A 20,187-nucleotide genomic window follows, 5' to 3' on the forward strand; every position below is an offset into this window, starting at 1 on the left:
AGTACTATTTAAAACTATTAATGAGTTTTAACAACAAAATATTTTAAATGAAAAACTAAATTTTGACAAATAAAATACGATTATAGCAAGCTTGCTATAAATGTCGAAAACTCGAGTCTGGCCAGAGACATTATTTTCAGGAAACACTATTCTATGATGACGAACGGAAAAAAGGGAAGTGAAGCTCGAGGGCTTCGGTTGCCGCGGAGTGGAGTGAAACATTGTAACATGATACGGGTCGGGTCGGGTATATCGATGTAAAATAACACAATATTTTTTAAGAATTATTATTTTATATTAAAACGTTTGTAGCTTATTGCAACGTTGACCGATTTTGACGAAATTTTCAGAATATGTTTAATTGACACATATCTATAAAACGTATTTTTTAAATTTTCAATGTAGGCCCATATAAAGATGTTGTAAAATGCAACTTTTAGTAAGTAAGTAAATACGTATTTATTTATTTATTTCAGCCTCGTGGCCCAGAAATTGGACTTGGATTATAATTCTCGAAGCCATTCATCCCTCTATTTATCCATTCATCCGTTCCTCCACCCATCCATCCATATCGCATGCCACATCAAATACCTTATTGTCTATGTTGATCTATCCCAATCCCAATGTCTCCCCGCTAATCCCGCCTCTCTCTTGATTATCTCTTGTGATTAATTCTTTCCTTTTTTCTCTATACTCCTAACCCATTCTACAATTTCTCCCACTCTTTTCTCCTGTACTATCTTTTCTATACTTATGTTAATTTTTTCTACCCCTTCACAGTCTTCTGCCAGGTGTTTTAGTTTCCCCAAGTGTCTCTCATTTTTTCTACAATTCCGATCAGTTGCTATTTTTGAAAAAATTATTTTCACATCCTGTACTAAACTAATTATTCTAGCTTCCCAAAAAGTTCAAATCGTATAGTACAATATTAAAGAAGTTATCATTTTTAGAGCGTCCGAAAATTTTTGCGAGTCACAGTATGTACATATATCGCACAGAACACAATTCTTCTTTCTATTAAATCGCATTTCTTAGGTCAAACAATTGCATTTTGTAATGTATAATAACATGTAATAATAATGTAAAATGTAATAACGTTAAAAATTACTTAATATACACCCGCGGTAAAATCAGTAAGTATAACTTTCGTCCTCACAGCAGAAACGTCGAAAAAATTTTGACAATGATGTCCCACAATAAAAAAAATCTGAAAAAACTTGACGACACTGCCTGCTGTAGTACTTTATCAAGGAACCAAACAGTAGAATAGCATGTTTTCATATTTTCTAGAAATCTGCATTTTTCCGATTTTTGGGGGTTTTTCATTGTTTACGACTACAGTTTGCAACCAAAAAATCTGAAGAAATTCTATAAAATGCGTCTTAGGATCCAAAATATGTAACATTTTTTTTAGAATTTTAGAACGTATTTGAGACCGGAAAATTGCGCTCGACTGTGCAACAGGCCTAACGGTTCTGGAGAACCGATTACACTGTCCAACACCAAATTTGTTTTCAATATACTGTTGGGTCCTTCTTATAGAGTTTTTTGCGCTGATTCCGAATCTGTCCTTAATTTTTCTCCTATACGCACAGTTTTTGAAAAACATGGCTTTGAAAAAAAACATATTTTTCAACTTTAAACAAATATTGTGGTTATTATAAAAGATATTGAATTGTTCTTTACAGCAAAAGATTCTGTAGACTTTCCCGAATACAGTGATATCCATATTAATACATTATGATTGTTTAAACATGTTTAAACAATGATTAAAGACGGAGAGACACTACTTTTGCACCAATTTTTGAGGATATTTTTCAATTTATCTCAAAAAATTAGGGTCCAGCGGAAAATCGAACTATACCACGCGATAGAGCAGACTTTTATCTTGAGAAACCACCCTTTCAAGTTTGTAACGTCGACGTTTTTTTCGAACCAGAAAACAAAATAACTAATATAGAATATTAGAATGTAATGGAGAAGCGTTTGAGCATCTTCTTCAATAAAGACATTTTTTGAAAATATCTCGAGATCTAATAATTTTTTGCCATGTGTACCCCAATCATTTTTTACGTAGAATGAACAGAAGAATCGATCTGTGTAAAAAACAATATGCATTTCTATATAAAGAAATGATGCAATTGTTAATTGCACATGCACTGCTGCATCCAAAAAAAGTTAAAGACCTACAGATGTAGTTTTCTTCGAACCATTTATCTTTCTCCTTTTGCATTTTTTTGTAAATGCAATAATAACCGAGTTATGACTTGTAACAATTGCGTGAATCACCCTGTATACTTAAAATTTAAAAAATACGTTTTATAGATTTGTGTCAATTAAACATATTCTGAAAATTTCAGGGTAACCCTAAAGTTATTCTTCTAAATTTTCGTAGAAAAAATTGGTTTTCAATTTGGTTTAATTAATAATAACTGTGCCTAAAAATATGAAAAAAATTGGAGACAGTATTGATGACAGTAAGTATTTCATCATTAAATTAATTTCCAAGATGGTGGCTTTTAAACTTCGATATAAAATCTGTGTTTCTTCGAAATCTTCCGGCTTTTCTATTTTTTAAAACTAGAGTTTGCAACAAAGGCTCGGGAAAAATTAAAATACTTCTATGAATATAATTTATATTATTAGAGATTTGTATATTAGTTACATATTTGATATAAAACAATATAAACTGTATGTCCTAATCCTGGCCAATGATGATGTACGATCTGATCCAGTCTAAAGATGATGTAGGATCTGTTCTAGGCTAAAGATGATGTAGGATCTGATCCAGGCTAAAGATGATGTAGGATCTGATCCAGGCTAAAGATGATGTAGGATCTGTTCTAGGCTAAAGATGATGTAGGATCTTGTCCATGCTAAAGATGATGTAGGATCTTGTCCATGCTAAAGATGATGTAGGAGCTGATCCAGGCTAAGTACTAGACTAGGGGGCAGCACTATATGGGCACGGCCAAAACCCGGGCGTGAGCACTCTCATATACTCTCTGGTGGTACCACCAGTTACCGATTCATAAAAGCTCTTCAATTCGGTGGCGCCACCAAGTTGCCCACCAGTGGCCTAGTCTAATAACGGCCTTACAACCAGTGCTGCCAGATGGTTGTAAGATTGCAACCGCAGGTATATACTCTCTGATACTCTCCTCCTTTTCCCCTTCCACTATCCTATTCCATCGCTTTGGGATTGAGTGGGGCAAATGGGAGACACGTTGCGCGTGCGCGATGGGGACGCAACGATGACAGATGAGATGACATGACATTTCGCAGGTTTTAGGTTATTGCCGCGTATCGTATCGTACTCGTGTACATATACGTACTTAATGAAATAAATTATATGGTTCGTTCTAAATAGACATTGTAAACATTCTTTATTATATAATAAATAAAATGAATTGTAACATGTGGGAGTTTCAGTCGTGAAGCGAAGTATGAATGCTTACTTTTATATGTACAATTGAAAAAATCTTAAAATCTGTATGTATGAGTTACATTCCAGTAAAATCAATAAATCATAATATATTTTAACACTGTGTTAATCCTCATACGCTTCTCAAAAATAGTTGCATAAAAGAGACTGGGATAATAAATTCACTCATTTTTCTTCTACACGATAAATTGACAAATTATGTTTTATTTGTAACGTTATATTTTAAAGAAATACAACTCACAACATAGACATAAAGGGATCAATAATTACATAGTATGTGAAATAAGTAAATGGGTGAATTTTACGCGGCAATAACCTAAAACCCGCGAAATGTCATGCCATTGTTGCGTCCCCATCGCGCACGCGCAACGTGTCACATATTACTCTGGTCATCAGAGAGGGGGTACCTCATATCGGCGTGATTCCCCTCATCTGGCAGCACTGCTCGCGTCCTCGATTCTGGCATCACTGCTGAGTACATACCACAATACCATGATAGACTCTGGCTCTGGCGTGGTCTGGATCAGTCTGGATTCTGGATGCCAGACCGTGGTAGCCAGACTCAGCCAGACTGAGGAAATCGAGGGGAATTAGGTACCCCCTGCCCCTCTCTGATGGCCAGAGTCGTAATATGTGACACGTTGCGCTTGCGCAACGTACGGTCTTAGTGGGGGACGTTGGTGGAGTGTGCTGGAATGAGATAGTGGAAGGGGAAAAAGAAGGGAATGTGTGAGCCAGTGTGAGCTCCGTTTGGAGCTCAACTGGCGACACTGCTTTTGGGCCGTGTTTATTTTCATTCGCATTCGGCATACATTGTTACAATTACATTTACAACTACAAATTAGTAAAGTGCAGCCTTTATTTAATTACTGGTACAGAGCATGAAATATTGTAACTTCTTTTTTAACACAATCAATGCATTTTTGACGATCTAAAACTCGCCCCAACGTGAATTAAAAAATTTTTTTTTTGCGAAATCTAAATATTACCTCTCTGGAAATCACTTTTATGAATTAAATACATATTTTTCTAAAAAATTTTGAGCGCAAATCGTTAGGTCCGTTTGTCAATTCCAGAACTGACCCGCATTGAACGTGTTAAGCTGAAGGGTCAGTAATGATTCCGGTAAATAATGTCGTAGAAATGCTGCTACCTTGAGACTTGTAAAGGATAGCATGAAAGAATGGCCGATCAATTTTTACTATTGGAGTATCTATATAGTCCAAGGCCGCAGTGATGACAAATTGTATTACTGAAACAAATTAAACATTGAGTTGTTCATTGGATATGAATGTGTCAATAATGCATTCGTTCGGAGGATTTTTATCAAAGGCACTAGAAATACTTCGTGCGAATAAATATGGACCAAATTGTAGTTAAAAATACCGTTTAGTTAGTTTGCAAAGAAAGATTTTGTAGAAGGCTCCCTTGGTGATTTGAGAATGATCGGTTTGAAATGTTGTCGATATGATAAAAACGCCAACTGTGATGTTAAAAATAAGCTGTTAGATGACCATTTCAAGACCAAGTGTTAAAATTTATTCGAGTTCCCCATTCGATTTTTTAGCGAGTACCTTCAGTGGCGCACCCAGGGGGGAGCCAGGGGGCCAAGTCCCCCACCAAGAAAAAAAATGTTCAGCTTCCAAAATTAAAATCGCGGAATAGCCCTGGGTACCGTTGATAGATATTTTGGCTTAAAAAAAAGGTCATCACGCAAAACCTAGGGCTGGGTTCAACTCGGCCCCCCCCCAAGATTACATCCTGGGTGCGCCACTGAGTACCTTTATACATACATATACATATATGTATAATGTGTGTATATATATATATATATATATATACCTATATATAATAACAACGAATAAAATGTAATTTAAAAGATAAGAGAAGTTTTTTATTTTTAATTGAATGCTTTCTATATATAAAAATACATAACCAATTTATATTGTTAGTTGTGGAAAATATCTAGTACTCCGGTTAAACTTTCGGTTCGGTTACACGACCGCTGAACAGCGATACAAAGGAACTCGCTCTCTCACGGCCGTCATTCGCTTTGTATATAATGTTATAATAGAACGGTCGGTTAACTTGGAAATTCACAGGGTACACCAATGACAATTTCACCAGAATAAGACCTGAAACATATATTATTAGAAAAATCATCTTTCCACGCACTGCTACCAAGTGTGAACCCTTTGCAAACTTGAGAAAGGTTTACTTAAAATTATTATTTACTAAAAAAATTTACTTAAAAAATTAGTAATTGTTAGACTGTAGATTTTCCTTGTACAAGTCCTTAATCAACTGCAATCTATTTAGCTCATTTTTCATTATTCACATTTACGTGTTACACGCGATATAATAATACACTGTCCAACAAATTCTATTTTTAGTTATTTAGTCAAAACCATTCGTATAGCTTTTAACAATTTTTAAAGAATATCAAGTTTCAAATCTAATGTTTAGCTGTAGATTCTAGATTGTAGATAATCTATATAGAATACGGTGTGGTGTAGAAATAGTTATTAGAAACATCAACCGAATAATAATGATAGTTTATTTCATTGTTACGTATAATATAGTAAAAATATATATGTACAATATATTTTCTCATTTTTCTTGATCGGAATCTTTGGCCAACGTAGACTAGGCTCGACATTAATACTAGAATTTCTATTTCGAAGCACAGAAGAGGAACCAGCATCTATTCTGTTATAATTCCGAAGAATTCGGTTTAAGAATACGACCGGTAAAGAGCTGAACAACTTTGCTATCCTCGGTTGCCAGGTTTTGAATTTTGCTGACGATACTATAGATAAATGGACGGTCAACCCTTAGCTGCTTTCTGATTACGATTACCAAACAGCGGGTTTCCAATACCACTCCTGGAAAAAAATTGATCAGTGCTCATTTCTTCGGAGGATCTTTGAAAACGCAGTCGCGCTCGTTTATCGTGTTAACTGCGTGTGGAAGAACCAGTGCAGGAATGATATTAGAAAATCAATATAACAATACTTTATAAATATAAGTGTAACAATAAAAAGTCCGTAAATGGTAAACTAATCGTTGCATAGAGATAAAAAATAAGTATGATCGGTAGATTGTTATTGTCTGTTATTGAGACAGTGAACGATAGATATATTATTTATTCAACAACTGAACAATGTATTCCAAGAAAAATATGTATAAATTTCATTGTCTGAATTGTTTCAATTAAAATCTGAGATTACACCGATGAAAAGCACGGATGACTTGTTGGATTTAATTGCAAAATAGAATGGTCTGTCGACGCTGAACGTTCTGGAAACTTTCGGAGGAGCTGGGAAACTGCTTAGTAGAATAAAGCCTAGAAATAAATGTTAAATATGATCATTAACGAGAGAAGCGCATTAGATTCAAGATTCAGATTCAATTAGAGTCAAATTATTGTTTACATTATTGTGTACTGTTTTGCGGAATACATAACATATATATTATCTAAAGCTGTTAAGTAACTTTTCGTCTCGAAATAATTCGCAACACTTCCGAAATTCAAGCTGCAGGAACATAACGCGATCGATGAGCACACACGATTTTTCCTTATAACATCTGGGACGATAACGTACAGACGCGCATGTAAAATCTGAGTATCGTAATATGTATAGGTAAAATCCATTTGTCGCGAAGCTTCTCAAAATTATGGTTTCCAGTATATTTATTATGCATTTACATATGCATATGGAAATAGCATATGTCGTGGACCCAAGTAGAGTGGGGATTTACTGGCCCCGGCTATATGAAAATAAATCCCCACTCTATATTTGAGTCTCAACAGTCTCGAGTGCCTTTTTACTGCCTTTTACTGCTTTTTACTGCTTTTTACCATAATTCGCAGCTGACAGTTCAAGTCGTAAATCTGTACAACTTGGCTAGCGCTAATAACAGTCGGATAATCGTCAGATATTCGTTTTGGATATGCCTGGATGCTGAGATGACGCAATTTATAGAACAACCTAACAAGGTTGTTCAGATTGAAAGAGTATAGTTGATATATGTATATGTATATATATATCATAAATCTCAACTTGTCAGTTTTTCTTTTATCAACTGACTTGCTTCAGTTTTATCGAGATTTTGTAGCTTTTGTAGCTAAACGAGATTTTTAAATGAGAAATCTATTCGATCGAAATGATTAGTGCTGGATCCATTGATTGATTTGATCGCAAAGTTTACGAATGATTTTTACTAAACAAATTATTTAGACTTTAGAGAATGCAATGTGCAATTCCGCTTTATAGAGTGTATATATTTATACAAACGTATCGCTAAGAAACAATCGTTTAGTTGTACAAAATTTAGAATAACAAAGTGTAAAAAGTAAAAAAATATATTAGAGACATTAAGAGACAAAATATACTTTGACGAATACTTAATTTGGTAAACAGTAAACAGACAATAAGCTTGTTACATGAAAATTGAGAAGATACAGGCAGCGTGAAGCTTGCGTTGACCAGAGTTGGGCAGGAATTAATTACATCTTCAATTACAATTACATGTAATTGTAACTGTAATTGGAATTGGAATTTCAATTACTTTCGCTCAACCAGTAATTGTAATTGCGGACCACAATTACAATTACAGTGATTCGTCAAGTAATTGCAATTACCAATTACAATTACATGTAATTGTAATTGTATTTCTGCAATTCCAAATTACAGTAATTGGCAAGTAATTGTAATTGTAATTGAAATTACATTTTGCCCAACTCTGGCGTTGACAAATGAAAAACGACGACGACAAACTCGTGAGGTTGTAAATGTAAATTAAAAATTAAGACAAAATTAATAGGATCATTTATTCTCGTTGCTCCTCGAGCAGAAACGAAAAGTAGACGTATAATGATGTTTATAGACATTTTCTTAGTTTTGTAATGAAATATGAATTAGTGAAACGAAGCAAAATAAAATTATAATTTGCCCACTTTTGTGTACAACGACAAAAATGCTGGACAAAATTAATATAAAAACAACTTTGAAGAAGTCTTACACGAAACTCTCAAACTTATCGAACAGAAGAAAACTGCGAAAATGATATTTATTGCACATTCATTAAAAAATTACATAAAATTCGTTTATTAACAAAAAGAAAATCATAGGAAGTTTCCGAATCTTAAATATATGTATATGTATATTTAAATAGAAATTTAAATGCATTTAAACTTGATCTTATTCAATTATCAATCTAATCGTTAAATTTAAAATCTCCTTTAGTACAAGAAGAAAATAGAAATATAGTTTCTGGCATGGCGCAGATCGAACACTAAATTAATTGTGGGATTTCTGAAAATCAGTCGAGTAATTTGGATTAAAAGTAGTTAAAGTTAAAAGACAAGAAAGTGTGACGTACATAATCACGCAACACGAGGAAAGAAACGCTACGATGTGGCTTTTGCTAAGAACAAGACTATGTCACGGTATTTAACGATCAACAGGAATGGTCGATTGATGCGGAACTCAATGGGCTCCGGCGGTGACCAAACGCTTGAAAGAGGCCGTACATAGATACCTGCCACAAGAATTATTGTATATTAGATTACTAAGTAAGTAAACGAAGATCTGAGAGCACTTGTTTTCTCCCTCTTTTTCCATTTTAACTTTTACAGACTTTGTTAGTTCTAAATGAATTGCTACCCCAAACTACGAGTGTCTAATAATGTGTGATTGCACTTTCTTCTATACTCTATACTCTGTACAGTTCCTTGCCTAGACCAGCGATGGGCACGGCAGGGTCCCCTGAGCCTCAGCTGTCTGCTTCTTCGGCAGTGGCAGGCAAACGTGCCCATCGCTGGTCATCAACCGAAGTGATCGACGAACGTGCTACAAGGATTGTGCTACAAAACGGATATATAGGAAGAGAGAAATGATTTGATTATGGCGTATCACGTAACGCACACATCGGGCAAACGCACCGTGTACATGCACATGTTTAGCAAAAAGCAACATTGTCAAAATGTTTTGTGTGTGCATAAGCTAACTTAATTTGAATACTAATTGTAAGCAGGCAGGACCACCAACTAAGCGATACATGAAATTAAGTAAAATATTACATATTTCAAATTTTAATTAGCATCGTCAACCAAAACATGAACAAAATTTCAAAAGGAATACGGTAATACTAAAAATTAACGAATTCAGACAATCAACATATTCTTTTAAGAATTTCATTCTGTCCGCTACATTTTACGACGCAAAGTATTGCAACTTCCAATTTTTACAATTTGAAAACGTTTACCACTTTAAAGAAGAGATAATGCTCGAAAACAATACTTCTCTTAATTTCAACCAATTCCAGGGAAGAAAACAACATTCGTAAACTTACCTGTGGCAGCTGCAGCCTCGCTACCTTCCTCGTTCACTTCGATAAATGCTTTTTGCACAACTTTACTGACAGCTATCGGAGCATCAGCGATACCAGAGAAGTTAGCATGGTCGGTGAACATGTCGGTCAAACCAATCTACATACGATCAAAATTATTAGAAGAAAAAAGGGTATCCGATTTCATTGTAGACACAAAACGCAAAATTACTTACTTTCTGTAAGGGAGAGTTGAGCTCTAGTTTATTTTCAATCTTAAACTTTGGAAGGAATAATTCCACTTCTTGTTCATGTCCTTGTCTTAGAATGTCATTCAAGTTTATACTCTTTATCTTCTTTTCAACTTCAGCCAAGCCATTAACTTCGTTTGGAAGAATGATGACCATACTTATCGAATCTCCCTGCGAATAAGGATAGAAGATTTCTTTTATACCTCGTGCTTACTAAAATTACATTCTCGTTCATTTAAAATTTAAGAGATTACCTGGTAAGGTATTTCAATGAATTTCGCATTCATGTCTGGAAGTTCACCGTAATTGTACTGATTGCGTTTGAACATAGTAGGTACTTCCTTCACTACGTTTGCATCGACATGGAACGGCAATTTACGGGTGAGCTGCGGATCGAATTTATTTTTCCACATACCCTTGAAGTACACTGCGTTAACTAGCACCAATGCAGTATCCTCATTCAAATCGCCTGTTAAAAAGAGATTTGATGCGTATTTCAGATATATTTATATGTTATTCTGTGCAAATTGAATAAAACTGTTTGATTGTAATTAGAAAAGATTAAGCTTAGCACTGAAAGCGTGTGATAGCTATAGCGTCAACAGCCCGTGTATATTAATACAATACTAACCAGGCGTTACGATATTTTGAATGCGATCATTCGTCTTTTCTTTAACCCAAGTGTTAATGGTGTCTGCAGCCTGTACAGATTGTCCGAAATTGACCGATTCACTGATAGATTTGAAGTAATTCTCTGTTAGCGCCTTGTAGGTTGGTTTCAGAGTAAAATTATCATTGACAAAGGCCTTGTTTGCGAGAAGAAGCTTATTTTCCTTGACGCTCTAAAATCAAATGTACAAATAAACTATAACGTAACAACAGCATTGAATTTCTTTGGGAAAGGCATACAGTAAATCCTCTATAAACGCATAAAAGCTGTAGCAGATAAACGCGGAAAAAATATCCCCTCCACTTTAGTAATCTGATCTCGGCTCGGGTATATCGATGTGAACCACTGCTATGTAATGGGTTATGGGACGCGGAGAGTCGCAGTCGTCGGTACAGTTCAAAGGCCCGTGCGTCCTCACGATGTAACACCAATATTTAATCTTTTTTATTATTACTTACATATTTTTTTATGAAACTTTCATCAATATATTCGTGGCATTTTTCTGATTAAAAAAATACCAAACACGATATAATTTCAACTGTATTTAGTGGTTTAATTGACGATGAAAGTTTCGGACGCAAGGAAGGATAGCGTATTGGAAAGAAAGAGATGCGGAGATGCGGAGAGTCGCAGTCGCAACTGTCGCAAGGCCCGCGCCGTGGTCTCTCTTTACACGCGCTGTCCTTTTCTACGTTCAGCTCGGCCTTTGAAGCTCAAAAAAATAGCTACCCGTCTCATTGTCAGATAAACGCGCGTACAGGTCCCCCCGAGGCTTATGCATTTATGGTGGTATATTACTGTACCGGTATAGCAATGTTCGAATAAGATTAAAACATTATACATAGTTACGTTTAGAGCAGTGATGAGTTCTTGATAGCCGGATAGACCAAACTTATCCGACGGCGGTATATGCAAAGCACTTTTTAACTGCCTTTCCGTCTCGCCGCCAGCACCATAAGCAGCCATAGCAAGAACAACAGCTGCGCTCAAAGGACTGATTATAAGATTTCCAGGGTTTTCTTGTACCACAGCCTGGAAAAATATTTTACGTCAAATTTCTTTTTATTATTTCTTTTATGTACTTGTAAACTAATGTAAAATAATCACTTCTAGTATTCCGTAAACCCAGTGTTAAATACAAATAAATAATTGATCATTTGTAATCGTTGCCTGAATGATTTTACCTGAAACAGGGATGCTGAAACTTCATTTGTCCCTTGTGCCACAGCACGGAGTGCTTCCGTGCTTCCGCTAGTTTCTGACGCAGCCATTCCCAATGAAATTAGGCACGCGACTAAAATACTTTGCTTTACTGGAAAAATTAATTTAGGCTTGAATTAATATTAATATATACTACTTACAACACACGAAATATACAATATACATATATTTCGAATATTTTAGTGAAATAAAAATTTCAAAATAACAATAGAATCTGTTCTTTTATTATGCTTTCGATTAATTATTAATTTTGACTGTGACATAACTAAATATGCTTGACTATTATCATGAAACATTTCGTAAATTACGCGTAATGCGTAATATGCATATAATATGCATATAATATGTATACGATTTATTATGCGCGCCCTTGTAGTTTCGAAATTCAAGGTTGGAGTTGGAGGCGCGTAGAAGGTCGAGTGGGGATGCGCGCAAAGGTCGAGCAGGGTTACCATGAACGCGAGAACCCAGACGGGAGTGACAGCAGATCCTGAGATCTTAAAATAAAGAAGTATTTGCAAACCATAATAGATCTTTTACCGACTTATTTCCGTTTAACTCATTTTCATAATTATCAGTAAAAGATAATATAAATATTTTATAAGCCTACGGTGACAATTAACTGCCAGATATAATTGCACTATACCTTCAATGAAAATAGCTGCAACTATACCATATATATTGCATATTACGTCGATGAATTAGTGAAATGTAAGCAAAGATATCCCTTATCTTGTTTCAACATTTTTTACTGAACTTTAACCGAAATATACATATACATATGTCTGTATGTGATAGGAAATGTTTGTGATGTAATTGTAAGTAGTCGAAGTATCGAAGAATTTAAAATTCGTTTTATCTCTTAAAAAAGTTGCTGGAAATGTATTGTATTATTGTATAAATCATTGAAGCAAGAGAGAGAGAAAGAGAGAGAGAGAGAGTAACGTATAATAATTATTGTCATCGTTTGTTTCACATACAGCAAAGTTTGTTGTAGATCTAGCCAATTTTTCGTATAAAGATTTTTTTAAACATTTACAAAGACTTGCAAAATCAAGAATTTGAAAACTTTATTGTTTTGATGTTTTAATGTTGTTGTAACTGTAACTCCTTAAAAGGAGAGACTTGCCAAAAACAATCCACTACATAGGGGGCGGCAGAAACAGGACAAGGTATGCCACATTGTACAATACATGCGTAGACCTTGACTTCGTTTTCTCGCGCAGGTCACGCAGGATATGCAAGATCCTTTGCTCAAGGATGCCCGACGCCCGACCATAAATCAATGTCACGTTTCCGTTACGTGCGGGTCAATTTTCGGGCGTTGATAAACATTAATAAACTGACAAGAGGAACATTAAGCGATTATCGTTATTGTGGATCATCGAAGTCTCGTGATTCACAAGAAATAGTTTTTCCTAATCGATGACAAGTTATATTTCGTAATTTCCTTTACTGTGTGGTTACCATGAAAAAGATTGATCTATTCGTAATCTTATCAAAATATTATAATTTCATTTGTCCTTGCAATCTGCGAAAACCATTTACCAATACATACATAGCATTCAAAAAACTTTAAAAAGTTAACATTTCTTATTTCACTTCATAGTGAAAATTTCATATTTCAATCTTAAAATTGAAATTTCATCTTTTTTCAGCACTATATAAGTACAATCTGAAAAACTGTGGAGAGATAAAAGAACCACCTGCCGGTGATGGAAACATAATACAATATACATATGTATATGTCTATGTATACATATAAAAGTGGACGATGATGATTATCCCGCGGTACTATCTCGCTTAGGATTACGGACTATAGTTGGTTTACCTTCCCTATACAATCTTATCTGTTAGCTGATTCATTTCTCTATAATTTTAGAATGATTGGAATAGCCATATTCAATCTATACATATAAAACAACATAAAATCTTGTAATCTGTTAAAAAAAAATTTACAAATAAAATTATTCATTGCAGCAATTTGTATGATCTGAACTGTATTTTAAATCTCTAACGGCGCGGCGCGGCGGTGTCCGGGTCTATTTTAACTTTTAACCCACAGAGTATCAGTATCATTTCATTATCGAATTTCTGACGATTAACTTTTTCGAAAATAAAAAAGTAATATTTATTCCAATATTTTATATTATTATTGATTTGCTGAACTTTGTCTATTGAAAAGTTCATTCAATTATTTTACTCTATACACAATTGTCTTTTAATTATCTTTTTTAGTATACAATTTATCTTGTGGTTATCTCTGTTTACTGTTTATACAACGCAAGGTTCCTCGGCATACCAAACAACTGTCAATATCAACTTCTGTATGGAATTTCTATCTTTTTCCCTATTTGCACTGGGGAAAACCCGTCCAAGTGAAAACAAGTATTACTTGTTGTTTCATCATCGAGAGGATTGGTGGGGATTTCTCGATGCGATTTTGTAAAACAAAGAAGAGGAAGTACAAGAGATGCTACGACAATTATTATAATCTGCGCAAGAGAGGTTCCAACTGGTTCCAACGATGTTTACAGTCACTGTCTACGAAACTATTATCATACAATCATACGCGACATCGAAAATCGGAATCTGTTAATGCGCATACACATAAATATTCGCAAAATCCAATTATAATTTAATATTTTTCGATTGATTTGTAAATCAACAGTAAAATTTGTTGGAAACTGCAAATAATTTTAATAACGGCATGGTACATTATTCGATTACGATTGTTCGTCGTGTGATTGTCTTCTATGGAAACCTCATTGAAATTACAAAATAATGACGAAATAGGAACGAACAAGCTTGTAAAAATCGCAAGGAAGCCTATACATACATACATATAGTATGATTACGACAGACGGTAATTTGTTTCTTTTTCTTTTTCGTCTTATGACGTGTTCGATGAGAATATAGAAATATACGATCATCTCGCTTCCTATGTGTAATTATTTGCATATTTTTTTAACGCGCTTTATTTGGCTACGGCAGATAACCCCCATGCCCAATATAACTGTAAAATATTATTTGCATTACACATATCACAAATACCAAGCAAAATTTGATTTAAAATTGCTACAACAGTCATTCATGACACACAGGGTATCTTAATTAAAATAATTACAAGTGCGATTTATTCTAATAGTTAGAATAAATTGGAATTCTCGCATTGATATCTTTGTAAATTGCTAACTTATATTGTTAAAAATCTCGGCAGAGGAAAGGAAATGAATTTGTTGGAAATATATTTTTTGTTCTATCAAATTACATACATATACGCTATGTATTAATATTTACACAAAATATTTGTTTAACCAATCTCTATTTAAATTAAATGATTGTCTACCGTTTAACTTCACATGATGGCTTCCTCGCTGAGCCATGCGAACCTTAATTAAATGATTGTCTTTATATACGAAGAAGACGTTAACAATATCGTCCAACATTTGCCAAGCATTTTCTGTATATATTAACTTGTAAGTTGTTTGTTCTCTTGTTAGTTCTCTACTATTTACGTAACTGTATTTAGTTTAATTTCAGAGTTCCGAGAGGCGCTAGCATAAATATAATAAATGAAAAATAACATTGACAATATCTTCGCGTCTCGCCATCGATAAATCATATTCCATTACTTAGCACTGCCATGCCGGCGCGGCATTCCGAAGTTCAATATGTATAAATACATTTATACAGAGATAATTCGCTCAACACATGATCCTATTTAGTGGGAAAATTCTAATCGAACTAAAATAAAAATACCTTTGCAGAACATCACGCCATAACTAAATCATCTATCAAAATCTGTAATACAATTTACACATATAAACTGAAAATCTAAATTCAGTATTCTGTCGTTACGAACATGAGCGACCAGGATCGCTACATATAAGTCAAGAGGAAAACTTTTTCCATGAGAATGTTACGTATTAATGATCACGATATGCTTTGTAAGTACATGATTCGAAAAGGAGTGTTGCGAGAAAGGATTCGTTACACCTTGCAGTCGTTTGTGTTGACAGAAAAAGAAAAAGAAAGAAAGATAGTGTTTTATAGGAAGGTTAACCGTTAACCGCAGCACATACAACGACACCAGTTACTCACACTTGCGCATCTTTCGTCCTTCCGTCGTAACGTCGTAACCTCTAATCCTCTTCGAAAGGAAAACGTAGACTGAAAGAAGACGCGGTCGAACGTCGAACGTGTTTTAAACGCGGGATCGCGGGACAAGGGACAAGGGACAAAGAGAAGGAGGTGAGGTCCTGCAGAGAGATCGGTGACTAACAAACGACCAATCAGAAGCTACGAGTCTGATGGCACGAATCACAATCGAGCGAAGATCGAACCTGTGACTATATGGTCTATGCTCTCACTGATATATATATATATATATATATATACATATATATATATAGGTGCAAGATTTCACGCGCATGCGCGGCGATTTCAGCCTCGGTAAAGTAAGATTCAGTAAGATTTTTAAAAATGAATGTATAACATGTGTATTTATGTATATTTTGTAACTCGTAGGACATGTCCTGTCCTGGAGTCTTGTTGTTCGGAACAGATTGTGTCGGTGCATTTGCCGCCAATATAACTGCTCTTGTGAACTATATTTTTCAAGGCTTCGCGCTATTTCCTTTAGTACATTTGCTTCTCGATCGCAGCGGTGGCATCCAAAGTCCTTTTCAACCATAGACTTATAGAGATAGACTGCGCGGCCTGTACGAAGCGTTGAAATTGCAGATCGCCCGGATCCGGATCCGAAATGCAATTGAATGCAATATAAACAAAGTGACCGCAGTGACACCGGTATATTACTTATCGGCGAAAAATGTCTGTTTTTCTTATATTCGAAGATGACGTATTCGTAACACAGTTCTGCGCATGTATTACAGATTCTGGTCTAGCAAAACGTATCGTTGAGCAAGTAAATATACAGGGTGTACGGTAACTGATGGTACAAGCGAAAACGGAGTGATACTACATGAAAAAAATAAGTCGAAAATTAGTTCAAAATCAATTGCAAAATTTGCCACCGAACAAACAGACAAACAAACAAACAAGAAAGCGAGATAATAAAAACGTGGTAAAAAGGAACAACATTTTTTCGTTTGGCAACTCGTTTTCGAGAAAATCGAGTTTGAAAATGCAGTGAATACACGTGCAGAGAAAATATGACACGTGCTATTGCATAGGTATACCCTAGTAGCATTTACGGTTGGCCAACGGTTGGGAGTTTGTTGGGGAATGGTGGGGCATGGTTAGTGGTTTTGCCGACAAATCCCCAACCTAGGGCCAACGAAGAAAAATTACGTCAGTTTGCCGACGAATACCCAACGTTGGGCCAACGACGAATAACCAACATAGGGCCAACGACGAATACCCAACATAAGGCCAACGAAGAAAAATTACGTCAGTTTGCCGACGAATACCCAACGTTGGTCCAACGACGAATACCCAACATAGGGCCAACGACGAATACCCAACATAAGGCCAACGAAGAAAAATTACGTCAGTTTGCCGACGAATACCCAACATAGGACCAACGACGAATACCCGTCGTTCAAGATATATGTAGCGTCGATCGTCATTTGGTATTTGTCGATTTTCACTATTTCATTCTTCTGTGCTGTGTCGAACTGTCGAAGTGGTCGTTCTTTGTGTCGCGTGTTTTACTTCATTTCATTAACAAAAAATTTTGATAATGTACAAAGTGGTGGAATTTAATTCAACACCATTAATTTAATTCAATTCAGCATCATCGTTCGGTAGAACAGCAGCCATATGGATGCAGCTACGCCAAATATTTGTAAGTATATTGTTAAATTAGTAATGAGTGGTTTAGTTTAACAATTATTTATACCTATACTTAATTATACGTGTTACCACGTATTGTAGATACTTTCTAAAGAATGTGTGTAATTTATGCATGCATTCAATTGCAATTAACAATTTTGTTTCCTTTTGCTTTTCTTGTTGTAAGATTAATTTCTATGTCATTTTTCAGATTTTACTGAGGCACAAGTGTTCGATGGATCATCAGCCATGCAGCTACGCCAAATATTTGTAAGTATATTGTTAAATTAGTAATGAGTGGTTTAGTTTAACAATTATTTATACCTATACTTAATTATACGTGTTACCACGTATTGTAGATACTTTCTAAAGAATGTGTGTAATTTATGCATGCATTCAATTGCAATTAACAATTTTGTTTCCTTTTGCTTTTCTTGTTGTAAGATTAATTTCTATGTCATTTTTCAGATTTTACTGAGGCACAAGTGTTCGATTGATCATCAGCCATGCAGCTACGCCAATATCTATAACTGCGAAAAACAGTTGTATTTTAAGTACGTCGTTATCCGATTCTTGTTTCACCATCTTAAGCGGAACTGTTGTAATTATCAGAACTATTGAAGAGGTGTAATATGAATGTAATATCATATTAATAATGTGCAACGTGTTATGTATGTAATATGAATGTAATGTCATATTACTAATGTGCAATGTGTGTTATGTACGTAATATAATATGTAATGTAAGGAATCTTACTTTTATAATATGTAATATATATATACATTTCGTACATATACATGTAAGAAATCCGTTATATGCTAGCGTGCATAATAAGTTAGTACTTATATATTAATATAATATGTGAGGCAAAAATTGTTACCTCACAAAATGACTGATTGTGAGATATAAAAATAAAATATTTTTATAATACACATATATATATATGTATATAATTAATTGACCCTACAGAAAGAATCCTTTTGTTGGCTTTTCGTATTACAGTAATGTAGGCCCTACGTTGGGTATTACCGTTGGCCCTACGTTGGGTATTACCGTTGGCCCGACATTGGACGTGATCGTTGGCCCTACGTTGGGTATTACCGTTGGCCCGACATTGGACGTGATCGTTGGCCCTACGTTGGGTATTACCGTTGGCCCGACATTGGACGTGATCGTTGGCCCTACGTTGGGTATTACCGTTGGCCCTACGTTGGGTATTACCGTTGGCCCGACGCTGGCGCAACGTTGGCTGAACGTTGGCCCAACTGCAAAAAAGAGCGACATTTCTAACGGTTGCCCAACGCAAACCCCCAACGTAGGCCCAACGAAACGCCAACCGTAAATGCTACTAGGGTAGGGATAGGGATATAGTACAGTTTCATCAATTTATTGATGTAGAAGTGGCAAACGTTATCGACTGTAGAAAATATGTGAAATTATACCATATATGAAGATGCTAAATTTGTTTATCGTAGATGAAATTGTAAGAGAGATTTCAAAGTCTATCTCTATATTATAATAAATTACTTTTTATGTTATAAAATATGTTTTTTATATTTCGGTACATATGTATATATTAGAAAACGCAGAAGTGTACTATACAAGAATTAGTACATACAATAATAGCGCGAGTTTTCCGTGAATAAGACACACTTACAATTAGCTAGAACTTGAAATTTTATTCTTACGTTGAAGATAATATATTGAAGAAAAAATCTAAAAATATCTGGCTATATCATGCACTTAAGTGCGCACAGATTATTTATTACACCGTCATCAGTTATACATATACATACACATATATATACATATATATATGTATAAGTATAGGTACCTCCAGCGCTGCAAGATCCTTTTCGAGACAAGATATCAATTTGTATAGGTTAAAAATTTTACGTAACAAAATACTTAAAAGAAAATATAAAAAGTAAAATCATTCGTTCGATCCGATAATTCTACGACGTACCCATGCATTTTCAATGTCAACGATTGACGGTGACGCCGGCGCGTATACTAATTGATCTATGAATCATATTTCGTTAACAGTTCTCACTAAAATGTTCGATAAAACTATTAAAAAATATGTGAAACACATAATGCACTTACCAATCTGTACACGTCGTTTAAACTGCAATTTTCCCGCGCACTATCACAGGATCGCAGAAACACGTTCAGACACTTCTTTCAAGGTGCAACGTTGGTGCAACGTGCAACAGACAAACAGCTGTTGTGTACTTGCTTATTAGCTATACGTGTCGGTGCCGGGGCCGGGACCAGTGATGCCGAAATCGTGGTACTGTGGTACTAAGCCGTGGTACGAGACCCCCCCACTATGACCTACCGTTGCCCCTACTGGCCTTCTCCAACTCGCTCGCGCGCTACACTCACCAACGTACCTCTCATATCCTAGGAGAGGTACGTTGGTGAGTGTAGCGCGCGAGCGAGTTGGAGAAGGCCAGTAGGGGCAA

General features: G+C 35.3%; 1 protein-coding gene and 1 long non-coding RNA gene across 7 annotated transcripts; one reads left to right on the plus strand and one right to left on the minus strand.

The window, feature by feature from the left end:
- Window positions 1-4,286: 4,286 nt before the first annotated feature.
- Window positions 4,287-19,982, minus strand: LOC143207452 (antichymotrypsin-2). Of its 6 annotated transcripts, none has more exons than XM_076420923.1 (8): window positions 16,025-16,185; window positions 11,884-12,011; window positions 11,549-11,731; window positions 10,661-10,871; window positions 10,284-10,498; window positions 10,015-10,200; window positions 9,803-9,938; window positions 4,287-4,697 (listed from the first exon to the last, which is right to left on the minus strand). In XM_076420923.1, the coding sequence occupies exons 1-8, from the start codon at window positions 16,032-16,034 to the stop codon at window positions 4,543-4,545; spliced, it is 1,224 nt and encodes a 407-aa protein (XP_076277038.1). In that variant the 5' UTR covers window positions 16,035-16,185; the 3' UTR covers window positions 4,287-4,542. The 6 variants fall into 6 exon arrangements, with proteins under 6 accessions (XP_076277038.1, XP_076277037.1, XP_076277041.1 ...); XM_076420922.1 differs by lacking the exon at window positions 4,287-4,697 and adding an exon at window positions 5,315-5,580; XM_076420926.1 differs by lacking the exons at window positions 4,287-4,697; window positions 16,025-16,185 and adding exons at window positions 5,982-6,330; window positions 19,826-19,982.
- Window positions 16,609-18,673, plus strand: LOC143207455 (uncharacterized). Its single transcript, XR_013008673.1, has 3 exons — window positions 16,609-17,732; window positions 17,931-17,989; window positions 18,188-18,673. It is a non-coding gene; the product is annotated as an uncharacterized LOC143207455 (long non-coding RNA).
- Window positions 19,983-20,187: the final 205 nt, after the last annotated feature.

This window comes from Lasioglossum baleicum, chromosome 3, assembly GCF_051020765.1.
Source record: "Lasioglossum baleicum chromosome 3, iyLasBale1, whole genome shotgun sequence".
Taxonomy (NCBI): domain Eukaryota; kingdom Metazoa; phylum Arthropoda; class Insecta; order Hymenoptera; family Halictidae; genus Lasioglossum; species Lasioglossum baleicum.

Bases quoted from the DNA above. Each gene is read 5' to 3' on its own strand.
- LOC143207452 (XM_076420921.1), bottom strand. The intron at 11,732-11,883 runs GTAAAATCATTC...ATATTTTTCCAG, and splicing joins TTTCAGCATCCCTGTTTCAG to GCTGTGGTACAAGAAAACCC. The intron at 10,499-10,660 runs GTTAGTATTGTA...TCTTTTTAACAG, and splicing joins TCAAAATATCGTAACGCCTG to GCGATTTGAATGAGGATACT.